Here is a 14,167-nt window from a genome sequence, read left to right as displayed (position 1 = left end):
TTATGTAGGTAAAAGACTTGTTTAGTTGACTTGTTTTCGTGTACAAGCAATGTTTTACAACTTACTAGGCTGGTTAGTGCTAATAGTTGTGTTTGGTAGAGAAGGTTGTCTATAAAAGATATGTATTACTTTGTTTATGGTAATGAAAATAAGTTTTTCATTCTTTGCTACACGTTTGTGAGCAAGTAAAATGTTTCATGCATCTTGCTACTTTGTTCTTTGTCCTGTTTTCTACTTTTATTGTTGATAAAATGCCAACAATGGTAGAGCTGGAGGAAAAGGCAAAGCAACAGCTCTGGTGGAGGAAGCGGTGGTTCAAACACAAGCAACAACAACCTTGAAGGTAAGGTTAACGTGTATTATAAATACATGGTGTTTAAGTGAAGATAATATATAGTTTGAGTCTGCCGAGTACAATATTATTGTTATTACTGTTGTTAAATTTCTAGGCTTGCAATTGTTATTAAAGAAACTACAATGTAAAATTTTATTTTTTTATACAAACTTTAGTGTAAAATTCTATATTTTAAATTTATTATATATTTTAAATATTTATGTATTTTTTTAGAATTAGGACCAAATTAAGATAATTTTGTAATGTTGAAGGTTAATTTCTTAAAATTATGACTAAGTCGACATAATAGGTAAAAGTTGAAGGATAAATTTGTTATTATACTAATTTTTTAACCAACCCTAGTTGAATGATCATTTTGAAACTTTTAAAAGTTTGGCCACCAAAATAGAAACTTAAGCTAGTTGAGTGACCTACAATCTAGTTTACCATTTTTTAAATATTTATAGTCTATGAATTATGTTTTTTTTTTAAGGATCTGTGACTTTTCTTCCAATAATATATCTCCAAAATTCTAACTTAACCTTTTTAAATTTTGTCATGTCATTATTATTAGAGTTAATTGCACCAAACATCTCCAAACAATGGCCCTTATTCTAAAATAGTCTTCAAACTCAAAATATTGTAAATTACATTTTCAAATTATCAATATTATATCAATAATGTTCTTTTATTGCTAAAGTTATTAAATGAGACGTTAAATCTTATGAGACATAATTTAAAATGAAAATTTTAAAAAATAAATATTGTAAAAATATTGATTTGAGATTTTGAAGCTATTGCAAAAACTATCATTCATTTTATCTTTTACTTTATTTTTAATTTTAATTTTAAAATTATAGAATAACATTTTACTTTTCTTTAAAAATATCATTTTAAATTAATAGTGTGAATAATAAAAGGAGGAGATAAAAAGTTTAAAATATTTTAAAGTTGCATGGAAAAAGAATTCCCACGTTAGCGAAAAGGCTTACGTCTGACGTGTGCTTAGTGTTATTAGAAAAGTCAAAGGTCGAGAAAGTCTAAGGTAGGTCACACATATCACACGCCATGCACATGTTTCCCTTTTTCGAGGCTAAAATACCAAAATATTATCACATTTCTCGTTAAATTTACCACTCAATCAACGATCCTCTAAAACGAAGAAAGGACATATTAGAAATTTTTATCACAATAATATCACCAAATCTGAAAAAGTACAAATGAGGCAAAAAAAAATTCGAGTAATATTTGGCCATAAAATGTATATATTCATTCCCTCTAAACCAGGCGGTTAAGCCTCACAATCCAACGTAATTGTAAATCTTTCTTGGCAGCCATGAAATCGGTTCTAAAATCCCTTGCAAACTCAATCTTCCTTGTTCTTTTCATCATCTTTTCATCTTCTACTCCACTTGTATTAGCTCAATGTGAAGCAGAGACCAAGACTAATGGATGCCATAACTACAGAGAATCCATGAAGCTAAAAATCATTGCCATTTTCGCAATTTTACTATCCAGCATGATTGGCGTGTGTCTACCATTGTTTTCTCGTCAGGTTCCGTCACTTAAACCCGACAGGGACTTGTTCACCATTGTCAAGGCATTCGCCTCCGGTGTTATTCTAGCGACTGGGTACATGCACGTGCTACCGGATTCTTTCAACGACCTTATGTCTGGGTGTTTGCCTGAAAACCCATGGAGGAAGTTCCCTTTCACAACCTTCGTCGCAATGCTGTCGGCTGTGTTGACCCTTATGGTGGATTCATTTGCAATGAGTGTATACAAGAAACGTTGCGGTAAAGCTTTAATGGCGGAGGCTAACAATGGTGGTGGATTGGAAAATACGAACGTTGTACCAATCGATAATTTTCAGCACGGCAATAGCCATTCACTTGAGATGAATGACGACGTATCATCACAATTGTTAAGGCATCGAGTTATAGCTCAGGTATATATACATGTTGAATCCTCAAATTCGATGGTTTTGCTTTTCAAGTCTTTACATTATATATTTCCAAAATGTAGGTATTAGAGTTGGGAATTGTAGTTCATTCAGTGGTGATTGGTCTTGCAATGGGAGCCTCTGGCAATCAATGCACCATTCGATCACTCATTGCTGCCCTTTGCTTCCATCAAATGTTTGAGGGGATGGGACTTGGTGGATGCATACTGCAGGTAACCCCCAACATTGCACTATTTTCTCATTCAAACACCCATTTAGTGTACAATATTGATTAACATTATGTTTGATATGTGCAGGCTGAATATGAGATAAAAATGAAAGCAATCATGGTATTCTTCTTTTCAGCCACAACGCCACTTGGAATAGTTCTTGGAATTGGTTTGTCTAAGGTTTACAGTGAGACGAGTCCAACTTCACTTATTGTGTTGGGACTACTTAATGCTTGCTCAGCAGGGTTGCTGAATTACATGGCACTGGTCGATCTCCTTGCAGCTGATTTTCTGGGCCCTAAGCTTCAAACAAATATGAAGCTCCAGGCTTGGTCATATGTCGCAGTTTTACTTGGTGCTGGATTTATGTCTTTGATGGCAAAATGGGCTTAGTCATACATGTCTTTTTGTAGTTTTTTAATCTTTTTTTTTTTTTTGCTTCAACAGATGAGTTTATAGTGAATCAACACTTATTCAGTCAAATTATAAAATTTAGGCAAAGAATTTAGGCAACAAGGCTTGAACATTGATCTTTAAGATCGTTTACTCCATATTGCAGGGCTCATTACAAAAGTATATATATCAGAAAAGTATGCAAACTTCAATTTTGTGTCAATATCATTATAATTTAAACTGTTTAATGTTACATCAGATGTAGATGTCTTTAAGCCAATGCTTATAGCCACAAAGTCTCTTTGGTGCAAGCTATAAGGACAGAGTTATGCTATAAATAAACAAATAAATGTTGTATAAAACCCTTCTCCTCAAAGACAAAACGATAGCGACAGCCTGCTTTCGGTAGATGGAAGATTTTCTATTTCCTCCATTTATCATCTCTGGTTTGCTTATCTTCCTTGTTGCCCTATGTTGGTTAAGCTAAGCAAATAGCTTGAAATCTTTAAGTAGCACTTTCATCCCTCCAGTTATATATGCAATTTTATATGTTGAACCATCATACCATGCCAATTCACTGCACATTAATTGACTAGTACCTAACAGGATTAATTTACAGCTTACTAGAATCATCCACAAGACTTTGAGGGATTAATTGGGGGTTAAAAAACAGTCTCAAATATCAAAAAGGCTTCTACTGTTTCTGATTTTTGTCCAGAAGTTTCAAATGCATTAATAGTTAAAGGTGATCATAGGATGAGCAAGTGACTGACATTAATAGTGACCACATATCAAAAGAAATATAAAGAAAGAAGGAAGAGCAGAATTATTGAAAAAGTTTGATCATGTGGCTATACTATATATATTTCAATGTGCAAGAAAGGAGATATATGCGGCAAATAATTTTGTCCTATTCAAATAAAAAAAATGGGGAGGCCACAATAGACCAAAGTGTCCCCTCATGCAATAAAAGGCTTTTTGTGAGTGGCTTTGGTATGGTATACCCTGTGAATGAGCACTTATTTGCCTCCACACTCTTTTATAGGCCGTATGAGGATTTAGGTATATCGCCGAAGTGAGGTTAATTTTAATGAGACTAATGATACAATGAAACAATATCTTTGTACAGTATGCGAAATGTGTGTGCATGAGATTAAAATATACAATGAAACAATATCTTTGTACGGTATGCTATTATGTATGTACAAGCAAGGTCATAAATGGGAAATCATAGTTGGATATAACTTTTACTTTTCATGTATGTATCTATACATAAAACCATGGTTTAGTTTAACCCTACTAGAGTTATATAGTCAGTCAAGTGTTTGAAACATGAGTTAGTCCGACGAGGCAATTTACTTGTTTATGGAGACACCAAAATTTTGAAGTTGACATGCTTGCTCCACTTTTTTGGTTAGGTTCAAAAGTGATGATGATGGTATGTAAAGCACCGCACATCTTCACAAAGCAGGTAAGAGCATATTTGCTTATGTATTTTGTCATTAGGGAATTGGATGATTAATGGCTTAATGCGTGGGGCTAATGAGACTCGTGGCTTAGGATACTTGAAGAATCCATTTAATCAATCCCATAGGAAATTTCAAATAATATAATTTATATGTTACAGATGGTTGCATTCGTTTTCAGGGATATGGTATGAGATCATTAAGCAAGCTAGGGACCTAACAGAGTTACTAGAAAGAAGTTAGGTCTTTCCAGTGGATTGATTAATACTCTGATTGATGGTGATTAATCACTGTGGCTCGTCGATTGGTTGTGAATTTGGAAAACACTGTTACTTAAGTGATTGTACTAGGAAGAATATGATGGAGACAGTACCAATACTTTCATGAAAAGAAAATATCCAATCATTGATGAATGCTTCCTGTAGGAACCTTTGGAGCTATCAAAAAAATTCCACATAAACCACTATTAAACCAGAGTCAGAAGGACAATGAGAATGTAGTACTGATATACATATATATATTATTGCGAAGATCACTGGTTAAACTAAAAGTTTAGTTCTTTAAAGCACCTAAAAAACTTTGTAGTATCCACATTGTTAGTGGATTAAGACTTTAACCAAGTTAAGGTCAGCGCAGAAAAACAACCATGCGAGTCAGTAATATTCTAATGCCACCATCCACCATTATTAAACAAACAAAATATTTGTCATTGACAACAAGGCAATGTGTAGGTTTTGAAAAATATCAGTAAAGGGAAAAAAAAACTGATGAAACTGAAACTTGTTTTTTAATAAGGAACGATGGTGATGAGCTTATCTTGTTTGAACCAATAACTGCCAAATGTGAGGACCACAAGAAAGAAATCAAAAGCAAAAAAAAGAAAAGAAAAAGGTAGGGTTGTTTAAGTGGGGGGAAGTGGAGACAATGGACATTTGGTACTGGTAATGGTAGCAAAGTTTTGCAGTATGGTACCCTTGTGTGGTCACAGAATTTCCAAGAGACCCCCCCTAACATTACTATAAGTAACCAATTGTTGCGGGCAATAAAATTTTTAGAGACTGTACTAAAAACAATGCATACCTCAACTTTTTTTAACCCCCCCCCCCCATATGCATGAATAGCGATGATTGTTTACCATTATGAAAGTACAAATGCAGACACTCCTGTTGTTAGAAAAATTGTATTTTTATGGGAACTTTAAGGTATATTCTTAATAGGTAAAGGTGGAGAGTTGAATCATAAAATTATGATTTCATATTCTACTTCATAAGACCTTTACAATAATTTATCATATGATCAAAATGATTGAGTGGTGAATAAGAAATTGATGCTCTAGGTAAGCTACTTGGAAATATTGTTGAGGAAAAATAAAGGCTTAAATCCCATATTAGTTAAATACCAAAACGTTGAATGGGTTTATATACGTGAACCCTCTTAAAAAATAATTGAATGATTAAACTTGTAATTTTGCCTCGCATGTAGAGGATACAGGTCTAAACTTGATAGGCCTTAACTTTTCGTAAAATATCGATTCTCCTTTATTTTAACTTTCTATTTGATTTTTGTCCAACACCTGTTACAATTTCTATGGTTCAATTCCTTTTGATGAAGATTTTCCCAAGATAATACTTACTTCATAAAACTTCCTAGCAGTGAAACATGGTACTTATCTTACAACAAGACTTTGCTAGGAGCACTGCAAAATATGTTCTTATTAACATATGTAACCTATTAATCCTTAGTTTCATCATGAATTTGGATACAAATGTGTTAATGGATATAGCCACATATCTGCAGATACAGGCACAAGTGAGCAATGAAGAGAGGGTAGAGAGAGAGAGAGAGTTGATATATTGGGGTTGAATTGACGGGTTGTGCAATTGGATGCAAGAAAGGTGCAGCAGGCACCTAAGGTCACTAGTATAAAGGACCCACTTGAGCACAATTTTGTGTTTCAATTCAAATGTTGCTCTCTCAGATGATGCTTGGCATCAAATGGATTAGGTGTTAATCCAGTCCCCCTCCGTACTTAGCACTGCTTTCGCATTTGTAGTTCCCCTTTTGGCCCTTTTCCTTCTGCATACTAGTTATGCCTATAGCAACATAACTAGGCTAGGCATGTATGGGGGTAAAGAACAGCCATTAGTGATCCCCATTTATTCTTTTACTTTTCAAACCTCTTTTTTTTGTTCTTTGTTGTTTTCTTTAATTGGTAGGACCCCAGAAAACTTAGCTCATCCTCCAATTTGCCAATGATAATCAAATTTATTGAAGAAACAGTTCCAATTTTAGGCAATACATAGGATTAAACCTAGATGGTGTATGCTTTGATTCTGAAAGGTATTCAGCTTTTTCTATCGACGTTGTCCTTCTCTTCATCCATCTCATCACCTTAAAAACTATATACTTTAGGCATCATAAGCTTCAACTATAAGGCATGGACAGAGCTGTGAAGGGTTAAAATTATTGGCTGATCAAGTCTTTTCCACACATACCCGTACACATAAACAAATGCATTCTACGAAAAGGACAATTCTGAATTATACATAAGGACAGTATTCTACTAGTTGAACGGGGTTTGTAACAGACCGATATTACCAACATTGATGAACAGCGCAAAGTTCATCTTGTATCACACAGTATAGTCAAATTAGCAGTGATTTTTTTTTTTTTGGGGGGTGTATAATCAGTGATACATGTTAAGTTGCTCATATTCTGCACCTGAAATCATGGATGAATAGTCAATTTGGCATTCAACTTCCACAAATAGCATATATTATGGTACCCACACGCTATCAAGTCATGGGAATGGCCTATCCCAGCTTTGTGTATTTTGTTTTTTCCCCCCCACAGGACTTACCATCTGTCAATCATGTCGGGTTCAACTCCCTATTTTGGCAGCTTTAGTAGTCTTTCAGGTGTTGCTCAAAAAGTTTGGCATTCATTCATCCTTTTCATATATTATGCATGAAAGGCTTTGATCTGCTTCCAAATTTCCCAGTCATATTCACAGATTTTGGCACTCTCCTTTCAAACAACGGAATAAAGCAACCTCTCTTGTTCTTCATCTACTGGTCTGGCTAACAGGCCAACAATATCATAATTTATGAAACTATATCATAGTATTCGTAGCAGCCTCCAAAATTACATGTTCAAAACAGGTGGGGCATACTTTGCTGCATTGGACAGCAGGAAAGCCTAGGTAGGAAGGGAATAAGGCATCAACAAATATTCTAGGATTAGAACATAGGAATATTAAAGCTACATCCTGTAGCTTCTAATATAATATTTTCTCATCATTTTGCATTCATGCACAGACAATAAGTTTAATAATAAATTAACAGATATAAAGAGTAGTGCAGAATATTTTTTACCTAACCTTTCTTTATATGTTTAGTATTGAAACTTGTTCTCTTTGTTGCTCCCCAACCCCTATCTAGTAACTTTTATATTTATTTGGCAGCCCAGAATAGATGTTTTAGTGGGGAATCACCTAATAAGCCTTTGTAGAGTTATTATTTAAGACATAGTGTTGCACTCCATTAACAAATAGCAGAAAAAACAATGCGTTTGCAAGTTGCTGCTTCTGAGATTTGCCATGACTTTTTCGATTTAAATCTTACCTCTCCCTTATCATGTTTGCAAGTGGGCCTCACGGGGATATAGATTAGCTGCAATTTTCCTAGTTCAGGTATAAATTAATAATATTCTTTTAGAAAGCACTTATAGATGTTAAACGAGTCAACGTAATGAAAGAATAACAAAACAGATGGATAACCTGTTAAAGAGGGAGTCAACTACTTCCATACTAGATTGCAATATTAATGTTCTATAGAAAGCAATTTAAGGCAAATGTTTTTTTTTTTTCACTACAGGAAAATAAGGCTTAGCGGTGTTTTATCAAAAAACGCCGTAAAAATTATAAAACACGGAGCAATAGCGGCCTTTTTTGGTAAAACGCCGCTAAAAATAGAGCAATAGCGGCGCTTTTGGTAAAACGCCGCTAAAAACCAGAGCATTAGAAATCAGAGCATTAGTGGCGCTTTTGGCAAAACGCTGCTAAAAGTCATATAATCCTTAAAATCCTAAACCCTAAAAAAATAATAAACACTAATCTATAACCCCTAAAACACTAAACCCCTAAATCCTAAAAACACCTAAACACTAAACTATAACCCCTAAAACCCTAAACTCTAAAAAACATCATATGGATGTTGATGTGTATATACATAGATATTAATGTAAAAGCTTATGTTCGTAATAAATTATGAAATTAAAACTGAATGGGGTTTGAAACGATATCAAATACAATTAAAGAATTTCAATTTGAAAGAGTGTAGCTTAAAACTGAATGGGGTTTGAAAGGGAAGAAAAAGGTCTAAACCTTTGAAACATGAACTACAATTGAACAACATTGGTGTGTTGGCATACAAATTAGACGACATGTTTGATGGTATTAGGATGTCACCCAACTGTTGACTACTGTTGACTGAGTCTTAGCAATTAACATTCAACGCCAATTGTGAATTGTGAATTTATTTAAATTTTCATTTATGGATGTAATTTAATTATGATTTTAGGGTTGTTTTAGCAAAAAATAATAACTAATATTATTATCTAAACATGAATTATCATCAAATTAACTCTAAAACTCGAATTAAATACTAAAAATATCAAACTCGGGTATCAAATTATACATTAAACCAAAAGAAAATATAAATTATTATTTTGGTTTTATCTTTTCAAATAAGTAAAAGGAAATTAATAGCTTCGACTTCAATACTATATTCAAATCGAGCAAAAGTGACAAAAAAAGTCAACATTTTTTATAAAATCTAACACTAAAAACAAAAATTTAAATTAGTATTTTAGGCTTTGTCTACAGAGGAAATTCATATATTCAGCATTATATCATCAAATAAATTTATAAAAATAGTAATAATAAATATTTTATAAAATCATTTGACTAATAATTTTCACCAGACAAAACAAGGGATCTTAAGCAAAATAAATAAAATGATTTTTTGTGGTGTTTTTTTGAAAAACGCCGCAAAAGATAAGCACTTGGAACAAAACTACGCCGTTTTACTCTACTAAAAACCTATTTTGTTTCTCCTAAACCACAATCCCGAAATCCCTTATTAATTTTATCCCCAAATTTTACCCATTGGAACGTCTAAAATTTCCACCTAAAATCGATATCCCCAAAACATATCTAATTTTTCCCCCAAATCGAAATCCCCAAATCAAAATCCTTCCACCATTTCCGTGTCGCCATACTGATCCCTAATCCTCAGCATCTCTCTCAATGCATTTCTTGCTTCTCTAAATCTCCATCTCTAAATCTCTATCCCTTTGATTTTTGCCGAAATCTAGTAAGTCTAAGTTCAAATCTGTTTTAGAAACTTCTATTTTTTGTATCTGTTTTAAAAATGCATTTCTTGCATTTTTTGTATCTATTTTAGAAAATATAAATTGAAGAGTAAAATTCTTGAGCTTTCCCTCGCATCAGTGATTCACATGAGAGCTATGGCGAGTGAGCAAGGCATGAGTAGTTGGACCGATCTTCTCCACTCATCCACCAAGCTTCTTAAGCAAGCTGCTCCTTCTGCTCAATTTCCTCCTCTTCAGGTCCTGTTACTCTCTCTCTCTCTCAATATCAATTTACACAATGCTCGAGTTTGTAATGAATCGAGACAAACGTTGTTAAAGAAAAGGGGAAAGTGATTAGGTTTTTGTGAATTTTTTTTTGCTTTTGCTTTTGCTTCTGGTTATGCTATGTTTGGATGCCTAGAAAATGAGGGAAAGGAGGTAGTTTAGGAGATATTGAAATGCGAAAACCCTTCTATGGTTCATATATTTCTTGAGGCTGAAAATTTCTGGAAATTTCTCATGCCTCGTTCAAAGTTGTGTTTTTTTAAGTGAGACTGTTCAAGGGAGTAGAAATGAAGGCTCGCTAAAGCTGTAGTCCAAGAGTAATATCTGGTTTATCTCTCCGCTTTAATGTAATGATTGAGGAAGTTTTAGTAATAGGCAAATGAACCACTGCATTTTCATGTATTTCTAAGCTCTAATTGTATTAATGTTTGCTTCTGAAGGTTAATTCAGCAAATGCTTTGTTATAGTGCTGCTAAATTAAATTATAGTATGAAAAATCAAGAATCTTTAACTTAAAATGTCTATTAATGTTTTAGATGAGAAATTTAGCTAAATGGAGGCCATGTCTTTGTCAAGTTCTGTTAATTCCTTTAACTAGTAAACTGATTGGATTAGAAGTGACTTAATATTGTTTTCCACTAAATAACCAGTTATTAATGGGGATTCATTTTCTTTAACTTCAGCAGAAAATTGGTTTTTAGAGATCTATTATGGAGGGTAAGAAATGGCTTATGTAGACAATTTAACCAACAATAAATTAGGAACACGACACAATGAAATGATGTAGTGGTTTTATGAAATTTAACCATGAACTTTTATTCATCCATTATTTTGTATTATAATGAGAATAACTAATAAATACTTTTCCTTAGGTCATCTCCTTTTGAATGTTTCTGTTGGAGACATGGACTATGATACCCATAATGTTCATCATATTTATCTATATTTCGTTAATATTTATTATCAATTCATATTATGGATATTAGTTGTTACTACGATGATATTAAGTGAATGTACCATCTCCTTGATAATGTCAATAAATTATAGTAACATTCATCAATATATCGGTAATTCAAGTTAATGTTTGATGTTAGTAGCTTAGAGTTAAAAACCTTGGTTGGAGGGTTATCTATTTGTTGATCCAAGCAAATTGAAAAATGTTTAAAATTTTTGTTTGTTTGTTTTCAGTGATTGAATCTTGGTTGGTATGTATCTCATTTGAGATTATTGTTTAAAAAGGAAATTTCAGTGATATAGATCCCATACATGAGGTTTTCAACGACAATCACTTACAATAATTTTATTCGGAGAAACTTAGATCGTTAGAAGCACTATCAAAGAAGCTCAAGGCAAAACCTTAAGGCGAGACTCTTTCTCAATCCATTCTGCCACAAGGTAACTTTATACTTTATAATTTTAATTCATTACTCTTGTGATTCTTGTATTCACGATCTGTTAAGCAGATGCATGAATGTTAGCTAAGAAAGTAAAAGGAAGTTGTTAGCTTAGAACATTGTTTAGGTTGCAAACTTGGCTTTAAGCAACAATTTGAAGGGTTATCTTTTGTTTATTTCTCCCAGATTATTTATTTACCATGCAGAATATATAAAAATGGTCTCTGTTGTGTTTTAAGGCTACTTGCATGGGAGGGAATTAACGCTGAACAGCTTACACGCGATGTGAAGTCTTTTGAATTGAAGGTAAGTATTATTTTCCACATTTTCATTTATGGTAGCTCAACTTTTGAGGCTTCTAGCTCAAGAACCCCCTAAACCTACCATAAAATTTGTTACTTGTTTTTCTTTGGCATATAAGGCTATTTAATAGATATTTTGAGGGGAATGGATATTGATAACGATATGTCAAGATAAGGACATTTTCCCCCTTCCCTCAAACTTTATCTGTTATGATTAAATGATATTTGATTTCAGCTTTTGTATTTTTACTGTTTAAATGCTACTTTTATCCTAAAACGCATGTGTATGGTCAACTTTAGAGAGCTTTGCTATTGATTGCTTCACAATCTTGCTTCAAGGTCCCTCTCCCCCTTTTCATAGTTTTCTCTTTACTGCAATCTCACAAACCATGTTTTCCTCTCTTGATCATCTTTCTGCAAGACAACATTTGAGGATGTTTTCCCTACTGAAGCAACAAGCGTTGAGGAGTATCTGCAGCAGGTACTGTTTGCTCTATGGAATACTTTTAATATAAGTTCGATGGATAATGACTAATGGCTCATTTCCGCTGGCTAATCACATTCTTTTGGGTTAGATCATGTATTCAGATCCAATTGCTATTTACTAACTGGTTGTTGCATAATGTGAATTATAGCAATTTGGTACATTCAACACCTTGTGAAATAAAATAAAGGGCATTTGTAGTTAAACTACTTGCACATTTGAATGTTCTTTTACATACCAAATTGATTCTTCTTCAAACCTATGCGACAAGGAGGTGTGCTTCATGACTAAGGTTTTAACCCGATTCTTGATTCACTCTCCTTTAATCCACTAACAGATAAAAGGAGACTTTTACTTACAAGCTATGTCATAGGCCTCACTCTATTTCTTGTTTGTATGTGTGTAATTGTTTATTTCGATATTATCCGAGATGGCTTGTAATCTCTATTATACATTTTGTTCCTCTTAAATTTTGGTGCATTGCAAATAACTTAGAATCATTGAACCTAAAATTTAACAAATCGATGACAACTAAGTTTATAGGTTTTCGCTTTTACACGTTTGATTGGTGGTGTCTAATGCCTTGCGGGAAGATTGGCAAAAGGAAAACGGGACTTCTTACGAGTTTAAGCGAATTTCAACATTACCTAAGACAAACATGATTGATAAAAGCGTTGGTGGTATTCGTTCAGGTCAAATGGTTCCCATGGCTTCTAGTTCTCATGTTTCTTCCGGTCCTTACGCGTTGGGCTTCTACCTTTAGGTGACAAGCCGGTTGTTGAGAAAAAGTGTCGGTATATGCGGAAGTTGTTAGAAATCTAAACAATGCAAGACAACAAGGCTTGCCATTTAAAGTAAGGATGATTTTTCCTTTCAAGTTATAAAAATTGGTTGAGCAATTTTCCAAAATCATGAAACCTTTGAAATATCCTCTTGCAATTTGTTTAATAGTTTCTTGAATGATAATATGCTATATTTGTATGTGCATGCTTGTCTTATTGTCTTATATGGCTATTCTACATTCCAGTTAAGTATTTGCTCAAACCTTACGCTTGATGAATTTGTTTGGTCTCTAGCATATTATTATTTACTCAACCTTTGATTTTTATATGGTGATGTATTCATCTTCATTTAAAACATTAAGCGACAAATACTACTAATATTAAACTATTCAAAGATGAGAAACCTTGCTAGAAACTAGTATTTCATGAACTATCTGAATTGTGACTGATGGTTTGTTCTATCTGGTTGCGTGCCTATGCCATCGGGCTTGTGGTAATTTTGCGGTTCTAGGGACAAGAAGGGGTTGGATTGAGAGATTCAATCTCCAATCTCGAATAAGTCAAGGTAGTTATGTGGACGACATTCCCTTTGATTCTTTGGCATTTTCTTCCATTTTGTTACTTTGAATTTGGTATGAGCTTTTTGTTTTCTTTCTTTCCATCAATGTAAATGTGCTTAAAATTTATCTAAAATTCTCATCGACATAAATTTTCATAAATTGTATTATCTCTCTGTTCTTTGGTAGATTGCCCATTTATTTAAACATAATATTTAAATTCTAAATTTAAATTCATCAATTTTATATTTAGTTTTAAAGTTAAAATTTTAATAGAAAATTTAATTTAATTAATATTTTTATTTATCCTTAAAAGTATATAGTTTAAAGTTTCAAAAATAAAATATAATATATAAAATAAATATTATTTAATAAAAATATATTTTTTTAAGGTTATATTCCTTAGCGGCGTTTGTGGGAAAAGCGCCGCTAAAGGTCATGGTCTTTAGCGGCGTTTTTTTAAATAAACGCCGAAAAATTTTGCGGTGTCGGCTATAGCGACGTTTTTTGCGGCGCTTGTGAAAACGCCGCTAATAGTTTTAGCGACACTTTCTCCTGTAGTGTTTCCAATGGAAAAAAAGAAAACAAGAAATAAATTTAGCAATCAAATCTAATTTGCTATTTC

The 14,167-nt window shown here is 33.2% G+C and overlaps 1 protein-coding gene across 1 annotated transcript; it reads left to right on the top strand.

The window, feature by feature from the left end:
• The first annotated feature begins 1,590 nt into the window (after positions 1–1,590).
• Positions 1,591–3,077, top strand: LOC108465115 (zinc transporter 7-like). The gene is made up of 3 exons (XM_017765430.2): positions 1,591–2,282; positions 2,360–2,509; positions 2,594–3,077. The coding sequence occupies exons 1-3, from the start codon at positions 1,671–1,673 to the stop codon at positions 2,897–2,899; spliced, it is 1,068 nt and encodes a 355-aa protein (XP_017620919.1). The 5' UTR covers positions 1,591–1,670; the 3' UTR covers positions 2,900–3,077.
• Positions 3,078–14,167: the final 11,090 nt, after the last annotated feature.

Source organism: Gossypium arboreum, chromosome 3, assembly GCF_025698485.1.
Source record: "Gossypium arboreum isolate Shixiya-1 chromosome 3, ASM2569848v2, whole genome shotgun sequence".
NCBI classification, from domain to species: Eukaryota; Viridiplantae; Streptophyta; class Magnoliopsida; order Malvales; family Malvaceae; genus Gossypium; species Gossypium arboreum.
Note: the sequence above shows the minus strand (reverse complement) of the source record. Positions and strands in the feature narration are given on the sequence as shown.